The sequence below is a fragment of the Muntiacus reevesi genome, chromosome 1, assembly GCF_963930625.1.
Source record: "Muntiacus reevesi chromosome 1, mMunRee1.1, whole genome shotgun sequence".
In the NCBI taxonomy this organism is placed as follows: Eukaryota; Metazoa; Chordata; class Mammalia; order Artiodactyla; family Cervidae; genus Muntiacus; species Muntiacus reevesi.
In genome coordinates this window covers 46,589,898-46,608,826 of record NC_089249.1, presented here as the reverse complement: position 1 = coordinate 46,608,826, position 18,929 = coordinate 46,589,898, and the positions used below count along the sequence as shown (strand labels likewise).

The 18,929-nt window shown below is 41.8% G+C and overlaps 1 protein-coding gene across 1 annotated transcript in view; it reads left to right on the top strand.

Moving 5' to 3' along the window:
* The window catches only part of LOC136168460 (uncharacterized), a 219,253-nt gene that overhangs the window by 162,587 nt on the left and 37,737 nt on the right, over positions 1 to 18,929 (top strand). The window contains 2 exon segments of the mRNA XM_065935978.1: positions 248 to 562; positions 3,732 to 4,046. Of these exon segments, the coding sequence (XP_065792050.1) occupies positions 248 to 562; positions 3,732 to 4,046 (630 nt within the window).

The following is an 18,929-nucleotide window of genomic DNA, read 5'->3' as shown; positions in this document are numbered from 1 at the left end:
CTCTGTAGGTGCCCAGGTTGGTCTTCCTCTGATGTTCATATCAGTTACAGCATTGTGCTAGAAATATTTAGAAAGATAGACACAAATGGACAAAATAGGGTTAAAAGCAGAAACATTTGTCTTGCTACCTTGTAGATATTTCCTCAGCTAAGGTAGGGGTGTGTGGTCACAGTTTCTGGGAGAGAGGAAAACCCAGAGCACTGGGTGCAGTGCTCACTGTGTCCCATCTCCTCCCTTTCAATTTTAGAGTTCCTGGCCCTCAGGATGGTCAGCGAGGACCAGCAGTGTGCTGGGTGGCTGGAAGTTTTCTACAACGGGACCTGGGGCAGTGTCTGCCGCAGCCCCATGGATGAGGTCACCGTGTCCATGATCTGCAGACAGCTTGGCTGTGGGGACAGTGGAAGTCTCAACACTTCTGTTGGTCTCAGGGAAGGTTCTAGACCCCGGTGGGTAGATGGAATCCAGTGTCGGAAAACTGACACCTCTCTCTGGCAGTGTCCTTCTGATCCTTGGCAATACAGTTCATGCTCTCCAAAGGATGAAGCCTATATCTCGTGTGCAGGTGACTTACTGTCTGTTTCTATGTGTCTGTCCCAACTCTGTAGGACATTGTTAGTGCGATTCTGTGTTTTCAGATCTACTTGATGAGTTTAAGCTGAGTCTATAAAATGAATTTTAGATCAAGGTTATTTAATCCACATATCTCAATATTGTTTCAATGGGAAAAGTAAAGAAATCTGAGCTGACGGCAGTTTATGTGGAAAATACCACAGAGATGAGTTGCATGTGTCCAAGCAAAAAACAATTGGAAACCATGTCACAGGAAGTCTGTAATCAAGCTAATTAGCAGAAATGCCAGAGTAGATGTAGCCTAAGTTTTGACCTGAGACTTTGAAGGACTTTCCCATGGAAGGAGGAGATTCACCAGAGCTGCTCCGGGGGGCAGAACACTGATGACAAATGGAGAAAGGTTTGGGCTCACCCTCAGTAAAAGTAATGTAAGGAATCTCACCTCTGGGATGATCCCCAGGAAAAGAACAATACTACCAGGTAAAAGAACACTGGCGGCACAGAGGATGGCCAGTCGTCGTTCCTTCTGTCTCCTTTGGCCTGTCTCTGGGTCTCTTCCTTGAATCCTCCACACTTGCTCCTGTTGGACTTGTAGCCTGCTTGGCATCAGCAAATATGTATCCTATCCACTGGCTTGTTTCTTGCTTAGAGAAAGACCAGTTCCTTTCTTTTTCATCTAAATTATAAAGACATTGCTTACTCGTAAGCAAACATCTAACTTGTGAAAAAGATAAATGAACCACTTCCCATGACCACTTGTCCACTTGTATCCTCCTGAAGTAAGCAAGATTAATGGACTGATATATGTCATTTTCAGATTCCTCCATTATTATATTTATATCCAAACACATGTACCCATAAAAGTTTATGCTCATGTTGTATTGTTATTGATTTTTATCAATTAGGATTATATCATACACATTATTGTTAACTTTGCTTTTTATCACTTAAAAACATATCATGAATATTCCTCCAGTTTCTCTCTTTGTAAAACAATGACATAATATTTCATTAATGGGAGGTTGGTACTCCAGTTCATATTACAATTTGCCTATTTACTGGTGCATGGGTACGTGCTCAGTTGCTAAGTCCTGTCTGATTCTTTGTGACCCCACTGACTAGCCCACCAGTCTCCTCCATCCATGGGATTTTCCAGGCAAGAATACTGAAGTGGGTTGCCATTTCCTCCTCCAGGTAGTTCCATTGCTTTTAATTTTTTTCCCCACAATGAAGAATTTTATAATAATCATTTCATACAAGTATCTCTATATATTGCTGAGTTTATTAGTTAGGATTACTCCCCAGTAATATTATTAGATCAAAGGATATACAGGTATTATCACATGTACATAAACACATACAAATATTTTAATAGATATTGTCAAATTACTTAGAAAGTATTGGACTATTTTTTTCATATCTAGATAGAAAATGCCAGGATGTTTCAATAACTTGACTATTAAACAAAAGCTATATCATAGAGAAGCTCCAAGATCAATAAACTTGTAAGAGCTCATAAGTTTCATCCTAAAACATTTCGGGTCTAAAATGAGTGACAGTTGCTTTGCTCCTGGTTTTTTTCACCTTCCTTCCTTCCCTTCATCATTTTCTTACTTCCTTCTTTTGCAGTTTCACAGTGTTTTCCCTTCGTTCAACCTTTTGTTCTCTGCCCCTTTGTCCCCTCATTTCATACACACACACACACACACAGACACACAGACACACAGACACACACATACACACACACATACACATGCATGCACCATTAGGGCGTACCCTGGTTGATATGTTAGGAATTGCCTGAAATCCACAGCTGGGGGGCATGGGCCAATAGATATTTCCAAGACAGAAGCTCACTCCCTTCCTTGCCTTTCTCTCCTCTTCTCTTTTTCCTGTTCCTGTGGAAGGTTGAAGGGATATTAAACTATAAGACCTTATTTTGATGATAATGTTCTATGATCAAGCACAATGAATTGAGAGGCAGTGAGGTTTCCAGTTCTGAATTTGCAAGCATCCAAAAGAGTTCTTTATATCATTTTTAGAGACATCTTACTGCTTAGGTTAAGATGTTTCATAATATAATATGAAAAGACTATGCCGGTTCTGATATTTTATGTCAAATACTGTGTATTTGTTGGTTTTCTTGCATTATTTTGATTTTATGTTTATTTTCTTTGTCTTTAATACTTTCATGTGTCTCTTTTGGTCCTATGTTTCCTTTTTCCTCTATGTCCTCTTTATAGCTTTTCTCAGTTTATTTACTTGAGTTTTCTGAACACTGACTACTCAGCTATTTGTCTACTTATCTATCTTTCTCTAAATTCTACTTGCTCTGTTCCTTTAAAAAAAATGTCCTCTTCCTATAGTAATCTCTTTGCTTGTCCATATATCATACTGAAAAATAGATTAAAAAGTTTAGAATATATTTAATTTCCCTTTAAAAAGTATATATGTAATATTGAATACAAATCATTTCTGTGAATCTGGACTTCTTTTTAAAATATCTCTTTTCTGTTGCATCAAGCAATTAATATTAATTTGTATTTCCTGCATTGCATTACTGGTTAGCAAGAATTCAAAGGGATTCTTTTTCACTGGATTTTATTCATCTATTAATCATTAAATAAATATCAAGCCCCATCACAGTATTTAGAGAAAGTTCTCTATACATACATGGTGAATGAATGCATACAATGTGCCAAGACTACCCTAATAGCCAAAAATGAATGACGTATACAAAGTTCTTCCTCTAGTAGAACTTTCCTTCAGATTGTGTCTGTGGGGGTGTGTATGTATTTGCAGATACCTGTGTATGTATTTGTTGTGGGATGTGGGATTTGTTGAGAGTGATAAACAAGTAAAAACATGAAGTAATTTCAGTTGGTGATCAGATGCAGTGAATGTCTCAGTCCAGTAGGTCAGGAGCCTGTGTTTACACCTATCGGTTGGACTGAGCCAAGGACCTCAGACAGTCTTGTTTGGACAAGACCACGCCCAGCTGTCCCTGATCCACTCTTTCCCTGCTGTTTGCAGAAAGGAGACCCAAGAGCTGCCCAGCTGCTGCCCCCTGCACAGGTACGTCAGCCCCGCCCCCTCCCCAGGGCCCCAGGGGCTCCTTCCTCCCACCAGGGGAGTCACAGGAGGGGCTGCTGCCTTTTCAGACAGAGAGAAGCTCCGGCTCAGGGGAGGAGACCGCGAGTGCTCAGGGCGGGTGGAGGTCTGGCACAGCGGCTCCTGGGGCACCGTGTGCGATGACTCCTGGAGCCTGGCAGAGGCCGAGGTGGTGTGTCAGCAGCTGGGCTGTGGCCCGGCCCTGGAAGCCGTGCGGGCGGCGGCGTTTGGCCCTGGAAACGGGAGCATCTGGCTGGACGAGGTGCGGTGCGGGGGCCGGGAGTCCTCCCTGTGGGACTGTGCTGCGGAGCCCTGGGGACAGAGCGACTGCAAGCACGAGGAGGATGCTGGTGTGAGGTGCTCTGGTGAGTGAGGCGCTCGGGGTCCGCCCTGGTGAGTGAGGACCAGGTGTGGGGCTGGGACTGAAGGAGGTGGAGCTTGTACCCAGAAGCACTTCTTGGAAGAGCCTGTTGCTTTGTGCTCTGGCTCCATGAGAGGCTGCTGCCTGATCTCCTGGGATCTGGGAGATATCACCCTGCCTGTGATGATAGGCATGTATGCTAAGTCGTGTAATCGTATCCGACTCTTGCAAACCCATGAACTGTAGCCCACCAGGCTCCTCTGTCCATGGAATTTTCCAGACAAGACTACTGGAGTGGGTTACCATGCCCTCCTCCAGGGGATATTCCTGATCCAGGGATTGAACCGGTATCTCTTATGTTTCCTGCATTGACAGGCAAGTTCTTTACCACTAGCGCCACCTGGAGAGCCCGATGATAGGCATATCCTGTGGCTTTTTCAGGTCAGCTTGGTACAAAAATCCATTCTTTTTTTCTTCTTTCCTGGTGAGAGGACAGCGGTTCCTCACACCCGTGGAATTAAGTGGTTCTGCTGGTCTGAGCTGTTTTCAGAGGAGAGCCCCGTATTTTCAGTGGTCTTAGTGGTAAACAACCTGCCTGCCAATGTAAGAGACATAAGAGATGTGGGTTCCATTCCTGGGTGAAGAAAATCCTGTGGAGAAGGAAACGGCAACCCACTCCAGTATTCTTGCCTGGAGAATCCCATGGACAGAGGAGCCTGGTGGGATACAGTTCATGGGGTTGCAAAGACTGAAGTGACTTAGCATGCACTGTGTATCTTTATATTTCTGACAAAATTACCCATTTCAGTACAGAAAAGTTTAATGATCATGTGCTTACAGTCCTGTTAAGCTGTGGCAGCTGGAGTCCTCCAGAGGTTTACCAACTGTCATCCTGTAAAAATCCTCTGGAACCAGAATGAAAAGACACTTGACATAGCTTAAGGAAGGACCTGTGTCGATCACATCTTGGGGTTTGAGCAAACCCATTGTATCTTAATGGTGATTTCATGGCCTTGAAGACTCAGAAGAGGACCAGGATAAGGACAGAAGGGTTCTTCTGAACTTAAGAACCTCATAAAACCCGATGGCCCTCTTCTCTCCTCAGGTATCATTTTAGGCTCAGCTCCAGACCCTGGCATCTTCTCCCTTCCTGTGATTCTCTGCATTATTCTGGGAGCCCTTCTCTTCACAGTCCTCATAATCCTGGGGATTCAGCTATACAGATGGAGAGCAGAGCGCCAAGGTGGGCCTTAGGGATGCTAAATGATCTGGAAAGTGGTGGGAAAGGAATTGAATCTGTTGTGACATCAAGAAAGTGCACAAGTATTGGTCTCCATCCTCATTATCTGGCAGAATTCCACTTTTTCTACAGTAGACATCAAGATTTGAAAAGTTGAATCCTTGGTCCTAATTTGAATGTAAAATTTCTTAAGAAGTATGACTTCCTGTGTGAAGGCTGTCGGTAGAAATTGAGTGTGGGATCAAGGTCTGGGTCAGGAAACCCAGCTCTGTTCCATATAGCTGAGAAAGAAGCCTGAGCAGCTCAGAGGGGTTTCCCACGGGTTAACATTGGACAGCACTAAAGGCTTTGTCTATTGGTAAAGGGAATACCTCTAGGATGAGTCTCTAACTCAAGCCACTTTCCCAGCCTTATCTGCTTTCGAAGATGTAGTTGGTGAAGGCTTGTACCAGGAGATTGATGATCTCATAGAACCAGGGAGGAACGACCTGTTGGACAGCCAAGGTAAATCCCATGCCCTCCCCTCTGCTCATGAGCTGACTGTGTGTTGTTTTCAGCAAATAGAGACCCAACCTCACTAACCCAGCTTCACACAGAGCTTCAAGCCTTCTGTCTACAAGTCTGAAGTCTCAGTATTTCCTCTAAACTATGACAGCAGGCCTCCTACCAGGGGAAAGGTTTCCATTTTTCTGTGATGATTTTCTCCCTACCAGGTAACCTGTCTGATGACTCAGCAACTAAGCTGCCGTATTACACAGGGGACGATGGAGAGGATGGAGGCTCTGACTCTGCCCCAGGTAGCAGGTCTTTCCTTGGATGGTGGGGATGCGGAGGAGGAATCTTGTTTGAGGATCTCTTCCTGTGATTAAGATGGGAAGGATCTCTTTTCTCTTGTTCACAACAATGTTTTCCCTCTCTTGCCCGCCCTATGGCCTCAGAAATGGAAAGATCAGACCCAGTTCTCTGTATCCACAGTCACTTCTACCCAGTTACAGACTGAGTATGCATCTAATCAGGCTTCCCAGGTGGTACTAGTGGTAGAGAACCCACCTGACAATACAGGAGAGATAGGAGATTCTGGTTTGATCTCCGTGTCAAGAAGATCTCCTGGAGGAGGGCATGGCAACCAACTCCAGTAGTCTTGCCCAGAGAATCCACATGAACAGAGGAGCCTGGCAGGCTATAGTCCAAGGGATCACAAGGAGGCAGACAGGACTGAAGCAACTGAGCATGCATGTATCTAACTGAGCATGCATGTATTAAAGATTAAGACCATTAGAAAAAAAAAAAGAACATCTGAAACTGATAAACTCAAAATTGTATGGCTAAAGAGAACACTGGAAACTATAGCTGGACCCAGAGCCAGTCTGATATTTTAATTATTTCATGGCTTTTTTTTTATGTATTGAGACAAAAATATTGCTATTGATAAGCTATTGAATATATGGAAAGATCAGTGCTAGTACTTATCAATTACCAGAAACTCTTACTTACAAGGAACTGGAGAAAGGAGAATGTCCTCTCTGGGTCTTCTCCAGATAGTAAAGATGGACAACCCCTGGAGGTGAGATCCTAAGGTCAACCAAGCTCCAGAAGGCACTGAAGCGTCCTGTGACTGGGATGGTGGGATATCCTGTCTCTGAGTAACAGATGTCCAGGATCCCCCTCCCACCAGCTCTGTGTCTCCCAGAGCTTCAGAGGTCACACGGACACCTGGGTTCTCCTGGTTCAGATTCATCCTCCCCAGTCACTGATATATGCATAGTATGTGTTACAACTCTGTACCATATGTTTGAAAATAATACCTTAAACTTTTATAATAGCTTTTATCATAAACTTTTCATAATAACTTTTGTTGATGCTTTATGATATGAGAGATAATGTTAGAAAAATATGATTGACCCTGATATATTGGAATAATTAGAAGATTTAAATGATTTCTGAGCACATTAAGATCAAATGCATGCCTTTGACACAAGCTTGGAATATAGAATCTATATTTATAGTTATTTGAACCTCTGCACACACACAGAGAAAGGAGAATGCCTTCCTGGGTCTTCTCCAGATAGTGAAGATGGACAACCCCTGGAGGTGAGATCCTAAGGTCAACCAAGGTCTAGAAGGTACTGACACCCAGACGTCCTGTGACTGGGGTGGTGGGATATCCTGTCTCTGAGTAACAGATGTCCAGGCTCCCTCTCCCACCAGCTCTGTGTCTCCCAGAGCTTCAGAGGTCACACGGACACCTGGGTTCTCTTGGTCCAGACTCATGCTTCCCAGTCGCTGATATGGTATAGTGCATAGTATGTGTTACATATACTATGTACATATACATACATGCTGTGCATATATAGTGCATAGTATGTATTAAAACTCTGTACCATATGCTCAAAAATAGTACCTGAAACTCATAGCATAAGAGCTTTTGTTGATGCTATATGATATGAGAGGCCATGTTAGAAAAATATGATTGACCCTGATATATTGGAATAGTTAGAAGGTTTAAATGATTTCTGAGCACACTGAGATGAAATACACGCCTTTGATAGCACTGGAATATAGAGTATATTTATCATTTATTTGAATCTCTGCCTCAGAAGGGGTGTCACTTGATCCAACACATACTTTGTTATTCCACCTAAGTTCTTGTCTGTTTTCAGAGCCTCTGGGACAGAACATCAACACCGCAGAAAATGGTTATGATGATGTTGACGAGTTACCTGTTCCCATAAATCCTTTCTTCCCTGGGATGAATGAGAATAACTTTTCCCCAGAGGACAGAGGTGGTGCCAGGTATTCCCAGACAGGTGAGTTGACAGCTCAGTAGTCTGACTTCATCACAGTGGAGAAGGTGAGTTTTAACCCACTTCAACAGTCAGTATTTCTTTATATCAGAACTGGGGTAGCCTCATATACTTAGATGGGTTTTCCAGGTGGCACAGTGAAAAAGACTCTGCCTGCCAATGCAGGAGACAAAAGAGACTTGGATTTGATCCCTGGATCAGGAAGATTCCCTGGAGAAGGAAATGGCAACCCACTCCAGTATTCTTGCCAGGAAATAATGTGGACAGTGGAACCTAGCAGGCTACAGTCCATGGGGTCACAAAGAGTCGAATACAAGTGAGCATGCATGCACCACATGAATCAGATATTATCAGCTCTTCCTTATCCCTGGAATATTGGAGCTACTTCATCTCTTCTGAGAGGTGAACATACTGTGTTCTCTTGTCCATGTCCATTATCAATTGGATATACACACATCTGTACACATTGTTACACAGGCTTTATTCCCATTTTCATACCCCAAATTGAAATATATATTCTGACAATAAATTGGGGGATTTTTCAAATTGTGAGAATTAATCTGAAATGTTTTTAATGGAGGTATAAATTAAGTCTATGAGCTGTAAAGCTTGTTTTGAGAGATCTGTGTAACCAAATGTTTAAAGTTGATTGCTCATTATTAAAGCAGAATCTGCAATAACCTTAACTAGACAATTATAAAATTTCAGCACTAGAAGGGAACCAAGAGAAAATTTTCTCTCACTGGTTCAATTGCCAGATGAAGAACCTCATTCCCAAGGACTAGGCTTTCTGCTTATATGTGAGGATGTGGTCCCTGGGGAGCAGGAGGTTGTGGAATTTGGTTGAGTTGCCCCCTTCTGACATCTGACAGAGGACCCATCTGACAGAGGACTCAGAATGTTCTCATGAAGTTTATCGGGCAGGCTGGTTCTGTTGTTGAGTTGCTGAGAAGACGGCATCTGAGGCACTCTACAGAGGTCTTCTCCTGTCTCCACTCCTTGGGAAATCAGACCCACCGGGTATGGAAGAGGCACACACATCTCTTTTCCACTCCTTGCTACTATTGGTCCATCTCCTTTCCATTGCCGAGGTCCAGACAAGACACTGCATGGAGTAACTGAGTCAGTATGAAGTAGTTCCATCTGGCCTTTTAGACAATGCTGGGTGCTCCACCCCTACCTCAGATATTTTGTGGCCCCTTTTACTAACCTTCCATCAGAGGTTATGTCTTGTCATTTTGTCACCACTAAAACCAGTTTCTCCTTACGGTTTCAGGCATCTCTCTGAAGTCTCCGAGAGAAACTGTTGACTCTGGGGTGGAAGAGAAGGAATCCTCATTGGTCTTGAGACAAGAAGAGCCTGGATATGATGATGTTGAGTTTAGCACCATGTAGAGCCAGTTTTGAAGCAAGAAACTCTTGAAAGACATCTCTGTAATGTTGTTTCTCAAATAAATGAGAATCCTGTCTTCTTTATAACTGCAGTTTTTACACAGAACTATGGTTAAAGGAAATTATTCATAATTTTAAAAAGCTAGATATATTCACTACCACGTTAGAAAATTCAGTCTTTAAGATATGCCCCACTCCCCAATGAAATCTCAATTGAAACTCAGAGTTATCACCTCCCCAGAGACTACACGTTTCCCTTCCTTTAGGTACTGAGAAAGTCATACTTAAATAACATAAAAGGCTGAAATCTGGCCCTGAAAGTGTTTACTCTTAGAAAGGTAAACTCAGAAGCACATAAGTGAATATTCCAAAATATCCTACTTTCCGTCTACTAAAACCGAGAAGTGAGACTCACGGTGACTGGGTTGATCAGGTGGAAGGGGAATGGTTGCAGCTTTTCTGATTTTGCTCAAATTTTTACGAAATATTAATCACAAAAATCTGTTACTGCCTAACACTATCTTTTACTCTAACTGCCTTCTCTTTTTCCTAGTTATTCCATAACATTCTTAATCTTCCCCTTCACCATCAAATTGCACATTCTAATTTTCATAAATCCTCTTGTTCTCCATCCTTTCCCACGAGTATCTGTTTTCTGTTCCACTCTCTGGCTGCTTTTATGGTGACACCCAGTGGCTCTAACCTTCCCATTTGTGATTTTTTTTCAAGTGGCTGTAATAAGTTTAAGGACTTCCCAGGTGGTGGTAGTGGTAGAGAACCTGCCTGCCAATGCGACCACTGGGTTAGGAAGATCCCACGGAGAAGCGCAACCCACTCCAGTATTCTTACCTGGAAAATCCCTTAGACAGAGGAGCCTGGTGGGCTACATACAGTTCATGAGGTCACAGAGAGTTGGCACTCTCTGCCAACTGACCAGGCACCTAGGATTAACTTTAAACTTGCCCATCCCAAATCATCCTCACATATTTTTTGGAGTTGTATCAAAACAGAGAGCTGGCTGACAAGACAGGGCAGGTAAGCTAAACAATGCTCCTTTCATGCTTAAAAAACATTATGGCTCATAATTAGCTGTATGGGAAAGTTTTCAAAATTATTTTTTTTTTGCATTCCAGCAGAATCAATGTTCTCACACCCATATTCTAATCGTATAATTATTTAACTAAGATTTTCTTTACATTTACCATCATTTTAAGTTTTTTCTTTAAAAATGGAACATGTATTATTGCTAAAAGTATCCATGAAATAATGAAAAAAATTTTAAACTCCACAAACTATATGTTCAGGTATTTTTGCAAAATCCCCGTGCAGTAACTTAAGTCAAAATTTGGGAAGCAACAAACTACATTAGGAAGCTTAAAGCGCTTAGCTCAAGTCTCTGATGCTCTAGGTCTGGAATTTTATTTTCTATCCTCAGCCTCACTATACCCTTAGAATCATTTCAGGAACAAGCAATACTGACCTAAGCAGCATTCCCTAAACACATCAGATTCTTCTGCAACTTTGTGTACTCCATGCATTTCTTCTCTCTGTAATGGTGCTCTTTACACTCTGGTCCTAACTCTTTTCTCTCATCTCTCCCAATTATGAGTAAGTTGTTGGTTTTTTTTTTTTTTTTACTCACATCACTTACCAATGCAATACATTAAATTGAGTTAGTATACTCATCAGATAATTAATGAGGTAGAATCCTACTAGAGAATAACTAGAAATTATTTATTTTTTACTACATAATTAACTAGCATTTTGGGAAATACTCTGATTCTGGAAAAGATTGAGGGCAAGAGGAGAAGGAGGTGACAGAGGATGAGTTGGTTGAATGGTATCACCAACTCAATGGACAGGAGTTTGAGCATACTCTGAGAGACGGTAAAGGACAGGAAAACCTGACGTGCTGCAGTTCATGGGGGTCACTAAGAGTTGGACATGATTAAGTGACTGGACAACAATTAACTAGTTTTAAAAATGAATAAAATTCTCATTCCAACGAATATATCCCTTGGCTTTTTCCATTTATTTTAATAGATGCATGTCTTGAATGAATGCTATCTGATCCTGTTCTCACAATTCCTTTTGCAAGGAATAGTAAAACTAGAGGCGATTCTGTCCCAGTGTGCCTCAAATACAAGGGACAGACAGAAACGACATTCTCTCCAGCTACCCAACACAGAGATTTTTGGAATCTCTAGTTTCATTCAAACATCAAAGGAGGACTAAGACAAATTCATTAACTGATGAGACTGGTCTTTTTGCACATCCATCTTTACCTTTTTGTGTATCCTGCTAGAAAACATTGCCTGTATCTCTCTAAGTAGTAATAATTCTCTGGACCAAATCTGAGATTTATTCCCTCGGCAATTGTCCTAACCACATTATATAGAAAAGCTACCCAGATTAGAGAAGATTCAGTTCCCACTGAGAAGCAATATGATTGAAAGAGGGGTAAGACCTATTTGCTAAATCAGGATCAGGCTCTCTGCAGCATATTAGCAGCATAAAGCAAAGAGAAACTGTTTAATTGTGATCCAGAAGATCCTCTTGCCCTAAAGAAAGTTTGAAAGAATGACTTTGTAACAGCTTCTGTTTGAGGACTCTATTCCTGTCACCATCGCTTCCAACCTAGGTCTAAACCAACACAGGGATCCCCGTGACAGAGTCAGGTATCCATCTGGGATAATGGAAATCATAGAGACAATTACATCCATTTGCTCTATTTTTATATAAATGTAGAAATACAACTTACAAATATAAATTAATATTCAAATTAAATAAAAGAAAATGAAGAGGAGATCTGTAGGATGAAATTCTTGCCTCTCTACCCTCTGTCAATCAAGAAAAGAACCATACAAGAATAAATGTCTAGCAGCTTTCACAAGAAGCTATAAAAACTATGTGATAGTGTAAAACAACAGAGGGACTAAAGAGAAAGTAGATTGAGTGTTAATTTAGGTTTCTTATTGAGCACAAATGGGATGATTATTTGTGGTTGCCCAAAAGGCTGAAATGTAATGGTTTTGTGAAGACCTACAAGAACTTCCAGAACTAACACCCAAATAAGATGTTCTTTTCATCATAAGAGTTTAGAATGCAACAGTTGAGGGAGTTCACCAATACTAGGCTTGCCTTACAAGATTGCTGAAAGAAGTTCTACAAGCTAAATGAAGGATGCTAATTACTACATGAAAAAAGTGAAAATGTAAAATAGATTAGTAAATGCAAGTATTTAATCTAGTTCAGAATACTAACACAGTAATATTGTAGTGTATTAACCAGTTAGCTCTAGCCTAAAGGAAGTATTAAAAATAACTATAGAGAAAAATATTTTGTGAGTGGATACACAGTATGAAAAGAGGTAAATTCTGACAACAAAACATAAAGTGGAGGAGGTTGCTAAAAAGGTAGAGCCTTTGTATGTGATTGAGATTAATTTGTTATCAGTGTAATATAGACTATTATGTGTATAAGATGTTTTATGTGAGCCTTGTGGCCAACAAAAATATAAAAACCTATAGTAAATTCACAAAAGATAAAGAGAGGGAATCAAAGCACACCATTATTCAAAGCTATCAGTTCACAATTCTAAGAGCTGTGCAAAACAGTTGAGTTATTCTGCTCTCTAGAGCATCCTTCAAGATTAGCCCAAGAGGACTCTCTTTTCTGGAAGTGAAAGACAAATTAGTTCAGTCACTCAGTCATGTCTGATTCTTTGCAACCCCATGAATCGCAACACGCTAGGCCTCCCTGTCCATCACCAGCTCCCAGAGTTTACTCAAACTCATGTCCATCGAGTTGGTGATGCCATCCAGCCATCTCATCCTCTGTCGTCCCCTTTCCCTCCTGCCCCCAATCCTTCCCAGTACTAGGGTCTTTTCCAATGTGTCAACTCTTCCCATGAGGTGGCCAAAGTATTGGAGTTTCAGCTTCAACATCAGTCCTTCCAATGAACACCCAGGACTGATCTCCTTTAGGGTGGATTGGTTGGATCTCCTTGCAATCCAAGGGACTCTCAAGAGTCTTCTCCAACACCACAGTTTAAAAGCATTAATTCTTTGGCTCTCAGTTTTCTTTATAGTTCAACTCTCACATCCATACATGACTACCGGAAAAACCATAGCCTTGACTAGATGAACCTTTGTTGGCAAAGTAATGTCTCTGCTTTTAAATATGCTATCTAGGTTGGTCACAACTTTCCTTCCAAGGAGTAAGAGTCTTTTAATTTCATGGCTGCAATCACCATCTGCAGTGATTTTGGAGCCCCAAAAAATAAAGTCTGAGACTGTTTCCACTGTTTCCCATGAAGTGATGGGACTAGATGCCATGATCTTAGTTTTCTGAATGTTGAGCTTTAAGCCAACTTTTTCACTCTGCTCTCACTTTCCTCAAGAGGCTTTTTAGTTCCTCTTCACTTTCTGCCATAAGGGTGGTATTGTCTGCATATCTGAGGTTATTGATATTTCTCCTGGCAATCTTGATTCCAACTTGTGCTTCTCCCAGCCCAGCGTTTCTCATGATATACTCTGCATTTAAGTTAAATAAGCAGGGTGACAATATACAGCCTTGACGTACTCCTTTTCCTATTTGGAACCAGTCTGTTGTTCCATGTCCAGTTCTAATTGTTGCTTCCTGACCTGCATACAGGTTTCTTAAGAGATGGGTCAGGCGGTCTGGTATTCCCATCTCTTTAGAATTTTCCACAGTTTATTGTGATCCACATAGTCAAAGGCTTTGGCATAGTCAAGTCAAGGTTTTTGGCATAGTCAGAAAGACCAATTAAGCTGATTGCTATTTTAGCCAAATAACTCTTTCTGTACCTCATCTCCTTCCTTATGTCATACAGACAGTGCAGCTGTGTTTTTTAATTGAAAATTTTCTTCCTGTTATATGCCTGTGTGGTTTTAATAGAAAAACTGCCAAATGATAAATCATATGAGTACCCTATCTCCTCTCTTATGTCTGATTAATACTCACTAAGAGACCACATGTTAGTATTGTGTGGTTTGTCTTGTGTATCCTTAGAGATAGAGATTTGCAGCATTTGTTGTGACATATTTGTTGGTGATAAGCTCCTTCTTTTTGAAAATCAAATTTTGCCCTGCTAATCGCTGAAAACATTTGCCTTTAAAGCAAAAATATCAATTAGCTAAATGATGGCCTCAACAGTAGTTCTTTTTACTTAAGATATTTTCTCTTAAATATCTAGCACAGGGCCATTCAGTCATTCAATAAACATTAGCTGAACACCTATTAACTTACAGAGAGTGGAAATACAGAGCTTATACTCACATATAGGCCTCACTCCAATCCTGGGCCCTGGCAGGGCCTCAGCAGATGCCTGCAGCCTGTAGAAGCCTTGGGTAGCATGCCCAGACGGGGAAGGATCTGATCATAATGTAAAGAGAATGTTACAGGCTTTTTGATGTTAAAGGAGGAACACATTTTGCTGCATTCCCAGGGTTCTTAGGTTGGCATGCTTGGTGGCTCAGAGGCTAGAGTGTCTGCCCGCGATGCAGGAAACCTGGGCTCAATCCCTGTGTTAGGAAGAGCCCCTGGAGAAGGAAATGGCAACCCACTCCGGTGCTCTTGCCTGGAAAATCCCATGGACTGAGAAGACTGGTAGGCTTCATAGGGTCGCAAAGAGTGGGACACGACTGAGCAACTTCACTTTCACTTTAGGTTGATGTGCAGGCTGGACTCAGCTTCACCAAAGCTCCATGTGCAATAGACCATCAGTTCAATGAAGTTCAAGTTTGAGCAACCACGCAGGCTTTGAACTCTATGCCACTCCAGTGACACTAACCTTGGCTTTAAGTGGTTTAGGAATCACCACTCACAAGATCTCAATCGCTCTGGAGTCGGTAATTACATCAGCTCTGAGCAGAGGTAGATTAATCATGAACTCATGAAGCTAGATCGTTACAGCCTATCTTTGCACCAGCTCCTTCCAAGGCCTGATGGGGGTCCCTAGTGCTGTGCTCACAAGGAAATAGGTTTTTAATGAGCTGCTTTCTTGAGTTGAGGGAAAGAAGCGATTCAGTAAAATTATTTCTTACCTAAAGGCAAAGAGGAGAAGGCAATGGCAACCCACTCCAGTACTCTTGCTTGGCAAATCCAATGGATGGAGGAGCCTGATAGGCTGCAGTCCATGGGGTCGCTAAGAGTTGGACACGACTGAGCGACTTCACTTTCACTTTTCACTTTCATGCATTGGAGAAGGAAATGGCAACCCACTCCAGTGTTCTTGCCTGGAGAAGCCCAGGGACGGGGGAGCCTGGTGGGCTGCTGTCTATGGGATCTCACAGAGTCGAACATGACAGAAGCGACTTAGCAGTAGCAGCAGCAGCAGCAGCAGCAAAGGCTAAGAAGTTAATTAAGTGCATGAGCACAAAATTCAGGAATCAGATTTGTTCAGGAAATCAACAAGAAACAGAAGAGGTTTAGAAAGCACATGCTGCCTTTTCATTAGTACAAGATTGGTGGAAGGGTAAAAATAAGATAAAATAACTATCTCAGAGGAAATAAGAACTGTTTAAGGATAAAGGTCAAGATGCTAAGAGACAAATTGGGGAAATGGGAGCATGACTCTCAGCACAGTAAAGGTAAAAGGAGATGTACCAGGTGTGCGTGCTCTTAAACAGGAATCCAGATCTAAATTTTGGTCAACAGGAATGGTGACTGAAAACTAACCAAGCCCAACAGAGGAAGCAAGGTGAGACCTGAGGGAGCAGCTTGGGATGAACACAGAAGAAAGAGGAGATCCAGGAAAGTACCTGCTTCATGTGACACATTCTGTCTTCTTTTCAAGTCTTCTTTCTCCTTTGGATCCATCAGAAAAGACTCTGCTCTGCTGCTGCAGCAAGTGATCCCCAAATCTCAGTTATACACGCACACACACACACATACACACACACGGACACACACATATACACATACACACAGTCACACACACATGGACACACATATACACAGACACTCACACACACATACACACACTCAACACACATACACACATATACAAACTTATACATGCACACATACACATTTACATAGGCACACACTTATCACAACCTACAGATGTCTATGGTCAGTGAGGCTCTTGCACATGCACCATCTGGAACATGCAGCTTCTGGGGCAGGAAAGAGAGAAACTAGAGAGTCACACTTCGGCTTTTCATGCCTCCACTCGGAGGTGACACAGGAGACACCGCCCACAATTCACTGGCCAGAATGAGTCACTGAGGACAGGAAAAGTAACTATTTGATGAGTATTACTGTCTATCCACATCCTTCAGTAGAACTCTTGATAGCAGTGCTGTCACTTTTTTTTCACCTTGGAGAAGCTTCTGAGGGGCAGCTTTGTGCAGAGATTGAACGTTTTCTGACCCTCCCGGAGTGGGATTTGAAGGCATTTTCCATCTGATTCCTTTGGCTGGTGTGTCTCTGACTCCTTTTTCACTTCAGTCTGTGCTCAGTGGGATTAGTCAGATTTGTGTCTCTGCTGCCCCCACCTCCCTTCCCCCCAGTAGTCACTAATAACAGGGTTATTTTCAGCCTTTGTTCATGCAATCATTTCTTCAATTATCCAATATTTCTTAAGCTCTTTCTATGTGTCTTTACTTGGCCCTAAAAAGACGCTGGAGAATAAGACACAGTCTTAGCCCTTGTTAAGCTCCCACTTTAAAGACAGTAAGCAAATTTCTGCACACTAAATAGACACAGCAGTAATTTTAGGCTGGAGGAATTAGAAAGCGTTCACAGAAGTGAAAGGTCTGTGCATTTATAAACATGGAGAGATTTATGAAGCCTTGAAAATGTATTGCCTAGAATTCAAATATGCATAATATTCTCCATTTTTGTAACTGACTTCATCCTGTGCACTAGCAAGGGGTGTTTGTGTAGACTGAAAGTCCCTTTAAGGTAACACAGAGCCTCCCATTTAAAATCCGTCCCTCAGCTTAGCTCAGGCTCACTGTAGTCATTGTCCTGTCAATTCTCAGTTTCAGGTCCCTGTTGAGATTGGCTTTCCTTTTCATGAGGAGGCACCTTCTCTGTCTCCTGCCAGAGATGTTGTCTGGGATAAGGGCCTTCTTCTCTAATGGCAGTGAGGAAGGGTCCTTGGTCCGTATGCTCTCACTTAGAATCAGCTTATCTTTGATTTAGTAGCTTTGATTTGTTCTGGTCTCTGGCCATCAGGTGCTGGACCTGTGGAGAAATGTGTGTGCTGCACTGTGTGAATCTGTTTCAGTCACGTTGGACTCTGTGTGGCCCTACAGACGGTAGCCCACCAGGCTCCTCTGTCTGTGGATTCTCCAGACTAGAATATTGGAGTGGCTTGCCATGCCCTCCTCCAGGAGAAATGAATGAGGTCAATTCAGTGCCAAACTCTTTGTTAGATATTGCTGATCGTAGACTCCAAAGGGCTGAACAAGAATGATGGGCTGGACCTCAGCCAGCTCATGACCTTACTCTTTCCCTCATGCCCCTGTGATGAAGTGGTCATCAGTAAAGTAGCCTTTACTGATCTTGGGTCCATTCAGGCAAGGAACACAAATAGCAAGAGGGATCTCCAAATCTTTGGTGTAACAACTCTATTATTTTCTTTAAAGTTGCACAGATAGTTTTAATTCAAAAATATTTTGCATACTGGTCACTCTGTTTGGTCCTGAAAATGTCCCTCAAGCAAGGATGCCTAATTATCAACTTTCCTAGCAAAGAGATTACTAAACCTCTCAAACCTCCTTTTACTCATGGTAATCTGGGACTAACAATGCTACATATTGTATTGCTTTACAATCCATAAGTCCAATTAAGCAGTTTCCCTAAGCAAAAGAAGAGAATTCTTTCTGTTCTTTACATCTGCACTTTCAATTCAATATAGAAGCTTTTATTTCTGCACTTTCAATATAAACATTTTTTATAACAAAATTTTCTTCCTGTTGCAGTCATGTGTGGTTTGAATTGAAAGTGAGCCAAATGATAAATACATAAACATCCTGCCCACTTGGCCATATCTGATTAAGCCCAGAACAGGAGGCTTCATGGTGCTCACCTGTCAGTGAGCTGTGGTTTGCCAACTGTATATTCGGATATATAGATACTTGCAGCATTTATATGGTTTAGAACTGGCCGTCTCAGCCCCGCTCTCGGAATGGGGTTGTGTTTGTTTCTGGATATTGGAATTTACTGCATTTATTGCAAAAATGTGTTGTAGTGAACCATACATAGCTTACACCATTTAGTAGTGTTGAAATATCATTACAACAAATGATGCAACTTGCACTTGCTCTGAAGCCCTCACAAAAAGGTGAATTACATTTTAAAAACAGCATTTTTATTAAGAATAATTTCTATAAAACATCTACCAGAGTGACATTCATTCATTTATTTATTCAATAGACATGGTCTGGCCATTTTAATTATCCAAGTATTAGGGATA